General features: G+C 44.4%; 1 protein-coding gene across 4 annotated transcripts in view; it reads left to right on the top strand.

Moving 5' to 3' along the window:
* Window positions 1-13,469, top strand: part of MYLK4 (myosin light chain kinase family member 4) — a 93,922-nt gene that overhangs the window by 75,212 nt on the left and 5,241 nt on the right. For all 4 annotated transcript variants that reach the window (XM_028478622.2, XM_028478623.2, XM_028478618.2 and 1 more), the window contains 5 exons: window positions 4,265-4,343; window positions 7,868-7,973; window positions 11,710-11,803; window positions 11,878-11,987; window positions 12,880-13,021. In XM_028478622.2, coding sequence (XP_028334423.1) covers window positions 4,265-4,343; window positions 7,868-7,973; window positions 11,710-11,803; window positions 11,878-11,987; window positions 12,880-13,021 — 531 coding nt within the window. The remainder of the gene's footprint in view (window positions 1-4,264; window positions 4,344-7,867; window positions 7,974-11,709; window positions 11,804-11,877; window positions 11,988-12,879; window positions 13,022-13,469) is intronic.

Below are 13,469 nucleotides of genomic sequence, written 5' to 3' on the forward strand. Positions count from 1 at the left end.
CTGATAGCTCTTATTAGGTACTTGCCCTTGAACCTGCTAATTATAATGATTCTTCTCTAAAGCAGAATGTGAGAAATAGTGTTATCTAGAGGAATGGTCTCCGAAGTACTCTGATTGTTCACTGCTATCGGCAAAATATTTTAAAGCATATGGCAATATTTTACTCTATTTATAAATGATATAAATGGAGAAGCAATACATGTATACATATTTTTATAGACATTTCGTACATTACAGACATAAATTATATGTGCTCAATATTACTAATACATGTTTTAAAACATAAGTAAAATATACATTTGAAAAGAATGGAGAAAGAATAGAAATTAGTTCTAACATTTCCTCCATGCCCCTCAAAGACTAGCTGGACAAGCTTGGGAACACAGGCCCACTCAGGACACCAGCCCAGGAAACGGGACCGAGTAGAGAGAGCAGAACTGTGTTTTGAATACTTGGGTATTTGGGCCAAATCCCCTTCCTTCCCCGAGTCATTCTAAATCCACTGATATTATAAAAGGAATGGGGAAATGGTTACAAAAGGAATCCATGTGCAAATATATGAGTAATGATTAAGTGAACAAATGAATGAGTGACTGTGAGTGAAATGGGGCCCTCGTGCTCGTCTGGTCTGTCAGCGTGAATTCAGCAAAGGATACGGTGTCTGACCTGATTTTTTATCCCTTAGCAGACCGTGATCATAATCCTTCCAGGAGCTTCATGCTTCCAGCACTGACCAGTCCTCTTTAATCAGTACAGAATATGTTTGTTTTTGGAAAACAAACAAGATGTGCTTACACACCTGTACTTCCTATTTTAGCAACTTCTACATATAACTTGGAAACACTAAGAACGATCTTCATACTGAAGTCGCTGCCCAGAAACAGAAGAGGAGAAATACGTCTTCTGTTTTTCGGGAACTCTTCAGTTCAGAGTTCCTCTAGATGTCAGTATGACCTAGGGAAATGAAAATATAATAGCCTGTGGCAATGAATAAAGACCTTCTTACGTTATCTAAATGGTGAATCATATCTGATATATAATTAAAGGAAAAAATGGTCTGGTTTGGAAACTTGCTTCTTACCTTCCTCAGAATTGATAGTTCTCCTGTTGGTCAAATCAGAACACCGCACCCAGAGAGCGTCAGCACATCCTGTGGGCACCCACCACTGACACTGAGATGTCCCTGGAGGCAAACGCCTGGAGGCTTACGGCCAAATTCTCAATTTTACATTTTTTTTTGTAAGACGTTGGAGGTAGGAGTTTATTTATTTATTTGTTTATTTTTGCTGCGTTGGGTCTTCGTTTCTGTGCGAGGGCTTTCTCCAGTTGCGGCGAGTGGGGGCCACTGTTCGTTGTGGTGCGCGGGCTTCTCATTGCGGTGGCGTCTCTTGTTGCGGAGCACGGGCTCTAGAAAAAATGGTCTGGTTTGGAAACTTGCTTCTTACCTTCCTCAGAATTGATAGTTCTCCTGTTGGTCAAATCAGAACACCGCACCCAGAGAGCGTCAGCACATCCTGTGGGCACCCACCACTGACACTGAGATGTCCCTGGAGGCAAACGCCTGGAGGCTTACGGCCAAATTCTCAATTTTACATTTTTTTTTGTAAGACGTTGGAGGTAGGAGTTTATTTATTTATTTGTTTATTTTTGCTGCGTTGGGTCTTCGTTTCTGTGCGAGGGCTTTCTCCAGTTGCGGCGAGTGGGGGCCACCCTTCATTGTGGTGCGCAGGCCTCTCACTATCGCGGCCTCTCTTGTTGCGGAGCACAGGCTCCAGACGCTCAGGCTCAGTGGTTGTGGCTCATGGGCCTAGTTGCTCTGCGGCATGTGGGATCCTCCCAGACCAGGGCTCGAACCCGTGTCCCCTGCATTAGCAGGCATATTCTCAACCACTGCACCACCATGGAAGCCCTCAATTTTATGTAGTTTGATAGACTGAAATTAACTGACACACCAGTTTTTGTTACTAAAAGCACACTAAAAGCACATTACCTGTGCTTTTACCATCACATTCACGCCACCCAGAATAAACCCAGGAGAGAAATGCCTGTCCGCCAGGGGTTTTCACTGCAAAAGAGAAGCATTGAAAGACAAAGCTATAAAATATCTTTAAAAATTTATTAAATTATCTTATCTGACTCATTTTCAAAATTGGAGTGAAATTCTCTTCCTCTCCTCTCTTCCATGTTTATTCTAATCTTTTGACCAATAAATATTTATTTATTTACTAATTTGTTTCTATTTTATGCCATTCTCTTTTAATCTTTTTTCTTGTCTCCTGTGGTGCTGGCTGTATGGTAGATATCCAATCAATATTAAAGATATACCTTGGCTATAAGCTTCTATTTCTTTTTTCAGAGTGACAGTACAGCTGTAGTTCAGAGTTAGGATCCTGGTTGTACCATTTCTGAATTATATAACCCTGTGAAATTACCCAACTTTATAATAAAATGGGGCTAATAGTATCTATCCCAAAGGGTTGCTATGAGGAACAAGCAATTAATAATGTAATGTGCTTAGAAATGTGCCTGGTATGTAATCAGTACTTAGTATATATTAGCCATCATCATTGTCATCACCATCATCACCATCACCATCATCACCATCACCATCATCACCTCCATCACCATCACCGTCACCATCATCACCATCACCACTATCACCATCATCACCCCCATCACCATCACCGTCACCATCATCACCATCACCATCATCACCTCCATCACCATCACCGTCACCATCATCACCATCACCATCATCACGTCCATCACCAACACCATCATCACCATCATTGCCCCCATCACCATCACTGTCACCATCATCACCATCAGCATCATCACCTCCATCACCATCACCATCACCATCATCACCATCATCGCCCCCATCACCATCACCGTCACCATCATCACCGTCACCATCACCACCATCACCATCATCACTTCCATCTCCATCACTGTCACCATCATCACCATCACCATCATCACCTCCATCACCATCACCGTCACCATCATCACCTCCACCATCATTATATCCCTGGGCTAAGTGCCACGGATTCAAAAAATGAATCAGTCTTTTTGCCCACTTGAGGCCTATAATCTAGTGGGAAATTGATGAGAAAAAATGTTTAAGAAAATGTTGCAAGCTATACAAGTATATGCAAGTATAGAGGAGGGAAACTAAAGGACATTTTCCTGCCCTTTCACTTAAAAGAGAAAGTTCCAAACTCCTGGGCTCTAATCTCTAATTTTGGTTTTCTGCAGATTTACTAAACATGCCTCTGTGTTTGAAGGTCCTTATCTGAAAAATGGAAATGCTCTGAACATATGGGACTGCCCTTTGGATTGTTTAAAAGCACATTTATAATTTGTCTTGATATCTATGACCTGCACTTAGATGGTGTTTCATGCTTGCAAGTCACCCTCAGGCAAATTTGACTCTCTTTCCAAAGAAAAAAAGACTGATTCTTTGGACATCCATACAATTTCATTAACTTATAACGTATAACTTCAGAACTTATGATAATTTGGGTGGGTTGGGCTAATGTTTACCTTTTATGTGGTATTTAAAAAGGGTTTGCTTAGCTAATTCAGAGAAACCAGGACTGTGAGAAGAATGTTTATCTCCTTAGAAAGGGGCCATCTGTTCCAAGCAATGTAGAAGCCCCTTTTATAAAAGCTTACTTTACTCTCCTACTTTCTGGTTTACAAAACCCACTCACATATAGCCTCTCATTTTTATTTGATTTGTATGTGAACTATATCAAGACAATACAAACAGAGGTCAAGGGTGACAAACACGTTACAATATCCTTTGTCTATCCATGAAGATAGGCCTTCTTCTACAAACAATGCCAGAGTTTTACAAAATTTCTTTTAAAATAGTGAGGTCATTTGCTTTCAAATACTCTAGTCTGTACAGGGCTTCATTAATTCAGACTGTTCTGCCCTCTAAATTACTATTTATTTTGGTATTTTTTTCTCTGTTTGAATTGTGTAATATAATGGTTCTCAATATGGGGTGAGTTTGCCCACCGGAGACATTTAGCAAATTCTGGAGGCTTTTTTTTGGCTATTACACCTGGGTGGGGGAGAGTACTGTGGGCTTCGGGTGGGCAGAGGCCAGAGATGTTGCTAAACGTCCTATAATCCTCGTGACATTCCCCATAACAAAGAATTCTCCAGCCCCAAGTGTCAGAAGTGCTGAGGTCGAGAGAGCCTGATGTGATGTGTAACTCACATTACTCATTACTCAATCGTGTGCCCACAGGCTAAGGAGCAGGTGTGCTCACACCCTGGCCTGAAGGAAACAGCACCAGCCAAAGGCAAAAGGACAGCACCTCCCACAGGTAACCTTTTTATAAGACTAGATATTTGTGGGTCAAGCTCTGTTATACAAGTCGCGAGGTTGTTCTTGTTCAGAGGAAGTTACATGTTCGTGATGCCCTGTGTTGGGTGAAGTGCTGTTTGAATACCTTTGTTTGATTGGCTTTGGGTCCTACTAGTTACAAACTAGAAATTCCTTGGGGGCCCAGCTGTCAGTCCACTGGTCACGGTTTCTCCTACTTTGCTTCCCCAAAGCTTTTATCTGCCAATAAAGAGAAGCCTGTATAGAGATGCCATTCTGTGAAGCCAAAATTACACCGATCACATGCGTCCTCCATTAAAACACTGTGTCCTATGGTGGCTTTTAGAGAGATCTTCCTGGAAGAACAATCTGAGAAAGAAACGTTTAATAAAGCTCAACACGAAACAGGCTTAGAAGACCCCTGCCTCTAGTTCAGAGAAGTTTCGCCGCATTTCATACAGAAAGACCACAGGATGAAATAGAAGATTTTGCTCTAAGAAATTCCACAGATCCAAGAGAAAGTGAAGCTGGGAGAGACATTTCATGCCCAGAGAGACTGAGCTGACAAGAAAATAATAGCTCTGGGGATGATAAGCAAGACTCTGCAGATAAAAATGAATGGCCAGTGTTCAAAGAAGAGAAAAATGGGCTTCGTTCTAAGGAAAAGCCTGGTGACCGAGGAGCTAAGGAAAAAAGAGAATCTGAAATTCCAGATGAAACAGTGCTGGACAAGAGTTCAAATAAAGAGCAGTGTGTTTATAGAACTAACAGTGGCCAATCCTATGAAAGTTAGGGTTTAAAGCATTTGCTTCCACAGCTGACGTTTTCTGCAGATCTATGTGCCGTTGCAATTTAAGTCCATATCGAAGGATAACTGAAGTGACTCTTTAAAGCAGTGGTTTAGAAGCCACTTTCCCAGATGTGTGGATTTTTCTTGGCCATGTTTTCGTGCCGTTATTTTTTCTTCTTGCCTGTGACATTTTCAGGCATTTTATTGTTCTCTAAGTCTTCTACCAAATGACAGACGGATATAATGATTAGTAGTAATCACATCCAGTATTTTTTAAATATCAAGTAAAAGTTTCTTACTTTTAGCAGTATAGAGCACATCCTTCCTATGATCGATAACTGAACAATGATCAGGTTGATCAGATGTATAAATTGGCTCCTTCCCAAATATTGTATTGAGCACACAGTAGGTTATTGAATGATTCTTCCTCAATCGTGAAGTTTCACATATAAATTCAGGCAATTATATAGCCAACTAAAATGAATTAATCTACGTTATGATGAGCCACAGAATCTGTTTGGAACAAAGAGCATCCCAATTCAAGCATCCGTGGTATTTTTTAGGGATTTAAGACATAATTCTTCTTTCTTTTTTTTTGGCCCGCACAGCTTGTGGAATTTTAGTTCCCTGACCAGGGGTTGACCCAGTTCCTCAGCAGTGAGAGCATGGAGTCCTGACCACTAGAGCGCCAGGGAATTCCCCTTATTTCATTCTTAACTAATGTATTTTGGAAACTAATTGTAGAGAAGTCTAATTTTCCAAGAATTAAATGTAAACACTAATGTTTACTAAGAAAGTCCATCACTTCAGAGATGTTTTTAGTAAGGTCTGGAGCTGTTGGGAAACTTAAATTAGGTCAATTCTTTCACCAGTAAAGGCTGACTCTCACTGCTGTTACTATTCAGGGACCATTGCTCCTTTTATTTTGCTTTAACGTGGTCACTTCTATCTTCTTTAAGGAAAGGAAGTGAAAAATGAAGATCAAATTAGTTAGGGAGTCATAAAATGACTGCCTTTGTAAAGGGTCAGTGGACTAGCTGGGGGTCACTCTGAGGTTCTTAGGGAGGGTCTCCGGGATGCTGGTCATCCTGCTTCATCTCACCCCAATCACTGACATCGCCAACTCCCTGTCACGAAGCTTACATCCCTTCAGCAAAGCATCATCCTGAGGAAGCTTTAGTGCTCAGAAATTTGGCCACCTGAAAGTTTTCTCCCAGAAACTTTGAGAGCTGTGGCTGGATTTTATTTTCCATGGCAGCATAAAAGCCATAAAAGCCATTTTCACATCACGAACCACAGGAAAGTCAGCGACAGGACCTGTTTTGCAGAACTCTCATCCAACAGAGCCCTCGGGCGGCAGTAAGCGGAGAGGGGCAGAGGTGAGCTGGGTCCAGGAGGAGAACAAGAAGAGCAGAATAGATGCGGCAGGTGCAGGTGACAGATGCACATGGAGGACACAGGAAGCCGGAGGCGCCGGGGGGACCAACAAGACAAAGTCCTGGGGTCCCCTGGAGCAAAGACCCCCAGGCAGCAAGATCTGGTGACCCCCTTGGGTAGGAAACGGCTTTTGTTCCAGCCCTTTAAAGCTCCTTAACCTTTCCAGCAAACATTTCCGACTATATTTCACTTAGCCTAACAGCCTGGAGGAGACATCATGCCACATTGATGACATTTGTGTTCATAACTCAATCACTTTGGGGTTTTTTTTTGGTCTGAAGAGACGAATGCCACCAAGAGAATTCTTTCATACCTTCTTCACTTTTCAGCATATTTATGGTGTGAAGGGAGAACGTCGCCATCGAATCAATTGCCCAGAGATTTATATTATCTGAATCTTAAAAAATGTGAACACTTGGCAAAGTACCTAGCTCAAGATAAGTGCTCAAGAATTACATTTTGAATAAATGTAAATTTTTGAAAGCAAAGTTATTATCTACTCACTTCCCTTTGTACCCTTTGTATGCATGTAAGAAGCTGCACACAGTGGATGTTTAAGTAATGAATAAATGGGGAAATGAATAGGTTCACAGCAAGCAAATTTTAACAGCAGTAACCATGGAAAAGTAAAAAGGATACTGGAAGAAGATTACTGAGTAACTGTATTTTAGAACTGAGGTGGACTGGAGGTTAGATGCTTAGGCTGGAAGGTAGAAAGCGGGAGAAATTTGAGAGCTGTACAATATATACTTCGCCAGTTTTACTGGGTGTTTTATTTCAGCCAGGAAAAATGCATCTTTGTGCCTTAAATGTGTCTTGAATACTGGCTAAAATATTTTGGAAAGTCATATATAGTAATATCAAAACTTTCAATGACATGAAGAAATTTTTCATCTTTTTCTCTCTGCCTTAAAGAAAATAATGGACTTTATCAGTGGTGCTTTTAAAAAAATGGGTCAAACAGTTTCTGGGGTTTGTGTTCAAATGTTTCCAGTTTGAAAGCATTACCTGTTTGGATTGTACGGGGCTTGCAGATTTTCAGTTGTTTGACGTTTCTGAAAGCTGCCCTGAGGGAGATAGGTGCCACGGTGCAGAGGCCCTGACACCCTTTCTCAAAGGTGTTGTGCGTCACCTTCATGAGCCATAAATCCTAACATGAAACGAAAACTTACATTCCCTGGATCATTAGAAATAAAACGGGTGGTCCATTGTGTTTTATTATTAAATGAGCACATTTGCACTCAGGCCCAGGCTTGGCCCTCGGGCCGCTTCTCACACGGCCCTTCTCTCATCTCCAGACGAGGCCCGGGCACCGCCTGCGCCGTTTGATCACCGCATCGTGACAGCCAGGCAGGCCGCGGTCAACAGCTTCTACACCGTGAGCAGAACCGAAATCTTAGGAGGGTGAGTAGTGCGCTCAGCTTCAATACTCTCGACAAAAGAAGAAAGAAAAGAAGAGGGGCTTCCCTGGTGGCGCGGTGGTTGCGCGTCCGCCTGCCGATGCAGGGGACGCGGGTTCGCGCAAAAAAAAAAAAAAAAGGGACAGGTCTTTTTCTGTTGTTTTAATTCTTATAAGTGTTTTTATTATTTTAGTTTTTGTACTGCTTTTTCATGTTTTTAAATTTTTATTTTATATTGGAGTATAGTTAATTTATAATGTTGTGTTAGTTTCAGGCGTACAGCATAGTCATTCAGTTATACATATACATATATCTATTCTTTTTCAGATTCTTTTCCATTATAGGTTTTTACAGAGTATTGAGTAGAGTTCCCTGTGCTCTACAGTGGGTCCTTGTTGTTTATCTATTTTATATATAGTAGTGTGTACATGTTAATCCCAAACTCCTAATTTATCCTGCCCCCCACCCCACCTTTCCCCTTTGGTAACCATAAGTTTGTTTTCTATGTCTGTGGGTCTGTTTCTGTTTTGTAAATAAGTTCGTTTGTATCATTTTTTTAGATTCCACATATAAATGATATCATATGATAATTTGTCTTTGTCTGACTTACTGCACTTAGTACGACAATCTCTAGGTCCACCCATGTTGCCGCAAATGACATTATTTCATTCTTTTTTATGGCTGAGTAGTATTCCATTGTATATATGTACCACATCTTCCTCATCCATCTGTCGATGGACATTTATGTTGCTTCCATGTCTTGGCTATTGTAAATAGTGCTGCTGTGAACAAAGAGACGGATCTTGAGAATTTCATAAGTGTTTGCCATTCTCAACCAGAGAACCGGAAACATCATAAGCAAACATTTTAAGAGATGTTAACCATTTCTGAAAATCGTCACTGATGCCGGAGAGGTTGATGTGGTGACTACCCTCCACATTTAACATCTGCTTCACTTCCTGTGCTGTCGTGTCCGGAGTGAGTCCTCAGAAGGTTTAGAAGCTTGAAAACCGAGGAACAGAATGTAGAAATGAGCAAACACTGTATTTCTCATGGCACGTGTTTGTCATTGTTGGTTTCCGTTTATGCTGTTACCGTATGAATTACTATTATTACTGTATTTCAGTCGGTTACTTGCCTCCCAGAAAGACTTATTGGCAGGACATCCACATCTCCCTGAAGAAGGAAGAGTCAAGTCTATCGGGGGTGGGTCAGTCACTGGGGGAAGTTCCTTCATCTTCTACCTCAGTCACAATAATCCCCCTGCGAGATCTTGGAACTTAAGGCTTAAATTATTCAATTGACCTCCATCAGCATATCTATGTAAAACAGGAAGAGGAAAGCAGAACATTTATACAGATATATAGAAATTTACACGCGTGGCTACTACAGAGCGCGTTCCTGCCTATGGTCCTTGGGGGTGAGGTTGCTTTTGCAAAGTCCCTCCCCCCTCTTCCTATCCCATTTACCTTTTGCCCTTTGTCACGTGGATGCACCTGAACTTCTTGCTCCTCGGCCAGCCGGCTGATCCATTGTGGCGAAGGCCCCTCAAGCCTGTGAGGATGGGCTGAGGGGGAAAGGGATACTTGGGTGGCAAGCCAGCGACTGTTTCTCTAAAAGAGAGAAGTTATTTGTAGAAGCGGCTTTGAAACAACCACCAGGGTTTACGTGTGCTTCTGATCAAGGTTTGTCAGTGACTCTTAGAGTTTCCTTCCTGCCCCTTTGGGCAGCGTTGGCTCTTCTTTGTCATTCTGCAGGCAGGACCAGCTGCCCATCACCCCCTGTTCTGGGCTCAGTAAGTAAGTTAGAGGAACACAGTCAGATGTGTATGTTTGCCTCAAAACGCAAAGAGGTCATCAGCAGGTGGACCTCCTTCTCAGTAGTAGGAGAGTCAAGATGCAGCAAATTATCCTGCACTTCGGGCAGAGCTATTGCACCATGGCAAGGATCCCTGGACCCTGCATGCGGTGTCAGGCCCCTGAATTTTCCTGGGGTTCATCTCCCCTGTGGCCTGTAGGGGGATTAGAGTCCCCGCTCACCCCGTTCAGTTAGCATGACGTTATCAGCCTGGTGGACCAGCAGGGACCCTGTGAGGTCACCTCATCACTCAAGCCTTTGCAGAATAAACCAGGCCAGAGAGACAGACGGGGAGGCCCTAAAGCAAAACAGCGACCAGGCACCACTGCTGGGCCAGGCCGTTCTGGGGCCGTTGCTAATTAAGAAACAAGCCTTTTCGTAATGAACAGCCACATCGGAAGCGCCCGGGGCTGTAGGTTCATGAGCTCCAGGAAAGAGACCACGCCTGGGCCGGTGGGCGGGATAGAAGTCACGCTCGGCTGTGCTTAGGGACCCACCTGCTTCTGTTCAGGGAGCGTGGCTGAGTCGGGTGGATGCGGTGCCCTCGCCTCCACTCCCACCCCTTCGCTGTTGCAGCAGCCCTCCCCTCTGCTGTGGGCTTCTGGCCACGATGTTGGGGAGCTCTCCTTCCGCTCCTGCGTGCGGCCAGCGCGACACAGGCAGGCACGTGGGTTCCAGTTATTTCACTAAATCAGGCATCACAGCAAGCAAGTGAAATTTGAAGATTGTTCTTGAGCGTGCCTTCCGGTATGCGAGGATATTTGAAAGAAGCTGTCTTAAGAAGTATATTTAGGACTTCCCTGGTGGCGCAGTGGTTAAGAATCCGCCTGCCGATGCAGGGGACACGGGTTCGAGCCCTGGTCCGGGAAGACCTCACATGCCGTGGAACAACTAAGCCCATGAGCCACAGCTACTGAGCCTGTGCTCTAGAGCCCATGAGCCACAACTACTGAAGCCCGCATGCCTAGAACCCGTGCTCTGCAACGAGAGAAACCACTGCAGTGAGAAGCCTGCTCGCCACAACTGGAGAAAGCCCGCACGCAGCAACGAAGACCCAACAGATCCAAAAATAAATAAAATAAAAATAAAAAATTTATTTAAAAAAAGAAGTATATTTAAATTTATATCCAAGCTAAACTGTCAAAAAATCTCACAGGTGATTATGTAATATGTATTTTGATTAAATGTGTCTATATGCAATTTTGTTATTACTTCTTACTTATTTATATGCAGTTTCCAAAAATAATCTGATATGCCTGACCTACAGCCTGTATCACTCATATGCTTACGAAGCCTAGCTTGTTACATTCATATGTATTCAGAAAGATTCTATTTTTTCTATGACAGAAGTTCTCAAATTTTAGGGTACATATGAACCACCCAAGGGGCGTCGTGAGAGTGCAGCTTCTGGGGCCTCAGTAGTTGTGGCTCGTGGGCTCTAGAGCGCAGGCTCAGTAGTCATGGCACATGGGCTCTAGAGCGCAGGCTTCAGTAGTTGTGGCTCGCGGGCTGTAGAGCGCAGGCTCAGTAGTCACGGCGCATGGGCTCTAGAGCGCAGGCTTCAGTAGTTGTGGCTCGCGGGCTGTAGGGCGTAGGCTCAGTAGTCATGGCGCATGGGCTTATTGCTCCACGGCATGTGGGATCCTCCCGGACCAGAGCTCGAACCTGTCTCTGCTGCATTGGAAAGTGGGTTCTTAACCACTGTGTGACCAGGGAAGTCCCTGTTCTAGGAGATATTGGCTACAGCACGTGCATAACAGGCTTGCTCATTCAAAGTCAAAAAGAGCGGCGCCGGGCAGCTGTATTGTCCACTGGGCAGTGACTGGAGCAGGGCCCTGGTGGGGACAGACCCTCATGCTGGGCCTCATCCTCTTCTCTGGCAGGGGGCGCTTCGGCCAGGTTCACAAGTGTGAGGAGAAAGCCACAGGTCTGAAGCTGGCGGCCAAGATCATCAAGACCAGAGGCATGAAGGACAAGGTAAGGGCTGTGCGGTGTGGACCCCACCTGGCCACTGTCCTCACGGCGCTAAACCAGCCCTTCCCCCTTCCCAGGATGAAGTGAAGAATGAGATCAACATCATGAACCAGCTGGACCACGTGAACCTCGTTCAGCTCTACGACGCCTTCGAGTCTAAGAACGACATCGTCCTGGTCATGGAGTAGTATGTCCCCCCGCCGCTGCCCCAAAGCTACACATATAGCCAGGGCCCCTTTATACGCGGCTGCGGCTCTGTCCTGCCTCGGAGCTGCTGGACCATGCTGGGGCGCCCTGATTCTGACTTGCATGTTTCAGAATCGCATCCACTTCGGGAAGGAAATTACTCAGGAATTGACGTCTCCATGTGAAATTTTGTTGATAAGTAGCAGGAGGACAACAGAGGTTTAGCTTTATTTCCAGGCTGTACTGTCAAAACCCCGGCTTAACTCTTGTTCTGGGTAACCTGGAGGAAAGTGATTCTTGAACTGCATCTCACCTTTGACCTAATTGCTAGTACAAAGTTCATGTCAAACTCTTATAAGTAGGGCTAAGAAGCTTCTGTTTCAAATTACTTTTATAGAAATGTAGTAAGTGTTTGGTTAGAAAGTGAGTCATTCTGACACTGAATCGGTGTTTGTGATTCACATCATTTCCCCACCCCTAGCCCCCATTTTGGGCTTGGTCTGTCACTGTGCAGTGGGGATTTTGGATTATAAAATATCCAGCATCAGCCACATAGGAGCATTTTACCACTGAAGTTAGTCTGACCTTCCCATGGTATTTGGAATCCCTCTCCCTGCCTTCTTAGCATCTCTTCATCCTCCATATGCGTTAGGAAACGGCAGAGATGGACCCATCCCAGAGCTGTAGCCACTGGAGGAGAGGGCTTTGAGACTTTCCATCTGTGAAAGTGATGGTGGCTCAAATAAGGGCCTTCAACGTAAGAGGCACCTAACGGAGAAGGTAGAGACATAGCTGCCCACACACCTGTTGGAAGAGTCAGAGAGGCTCAGACACGAGAAACACGTGCTCATCAAGAGGTCGTGACTCAGGACGCCCCCCCTCTTTCCCTGCAGTGTGGACGGAGGGGAGCTCTTCGACCGCATCATTGATGACAACTACAATCTGACCGAGCTTGATACCATCCTGTTCATCAGGCAGATATGTGAGGGGATAAGACACATGCATCAGATGTACGTCCTCCACTTAGACCTGAAGGTAGGGTGTGTTTTGCATCATCTGAAATGTAAACCCTTCCCAAACCCTCCCCTCAGTGAGTGGACTTGGATCAGGGGGCCCTGGTGGGTACTGTACACCAGCTCGGGAGGTTGATCCTGTCACTAGGTACATATTCAGGAATTTGAAAATCTGGATTCTTAGCCTCATCTCCCCATTCTCAACTTCTCTCACCTCCTAATATGTGCATGTCTCCATCTGTAGGGAAAAGCTATTCAGATTCTTGTAACTTGCCTTTGTTAAAGGAATTCACATGGGAGATTGTTTCCACCACCACCACCCCCATCATCGCCCCCACCATCGCCACCACCATCACCATCATCACCACCATCACCACCACCACCACCACCACCACCACCATCATCACCACCATCACCACCACTACCACCACCACCACCATCACCACCACCATCATCATCACCATCACCAC

The sequence above is a fragment of the Physeter macrocephalus genome, chromosome 18, assembly GCF_002837175.3.
Source record: "Physeter macrocephalus isolate SW-GA chromosome 18, ASM283717v5, whole genome shotgun sequence".
Lineage (NCBI taxonomy): Eukaryota > Metazoa > Chordata > Mammalia > Artiodactyla > Physeteridae > Physeter > Physeter macrocephalus.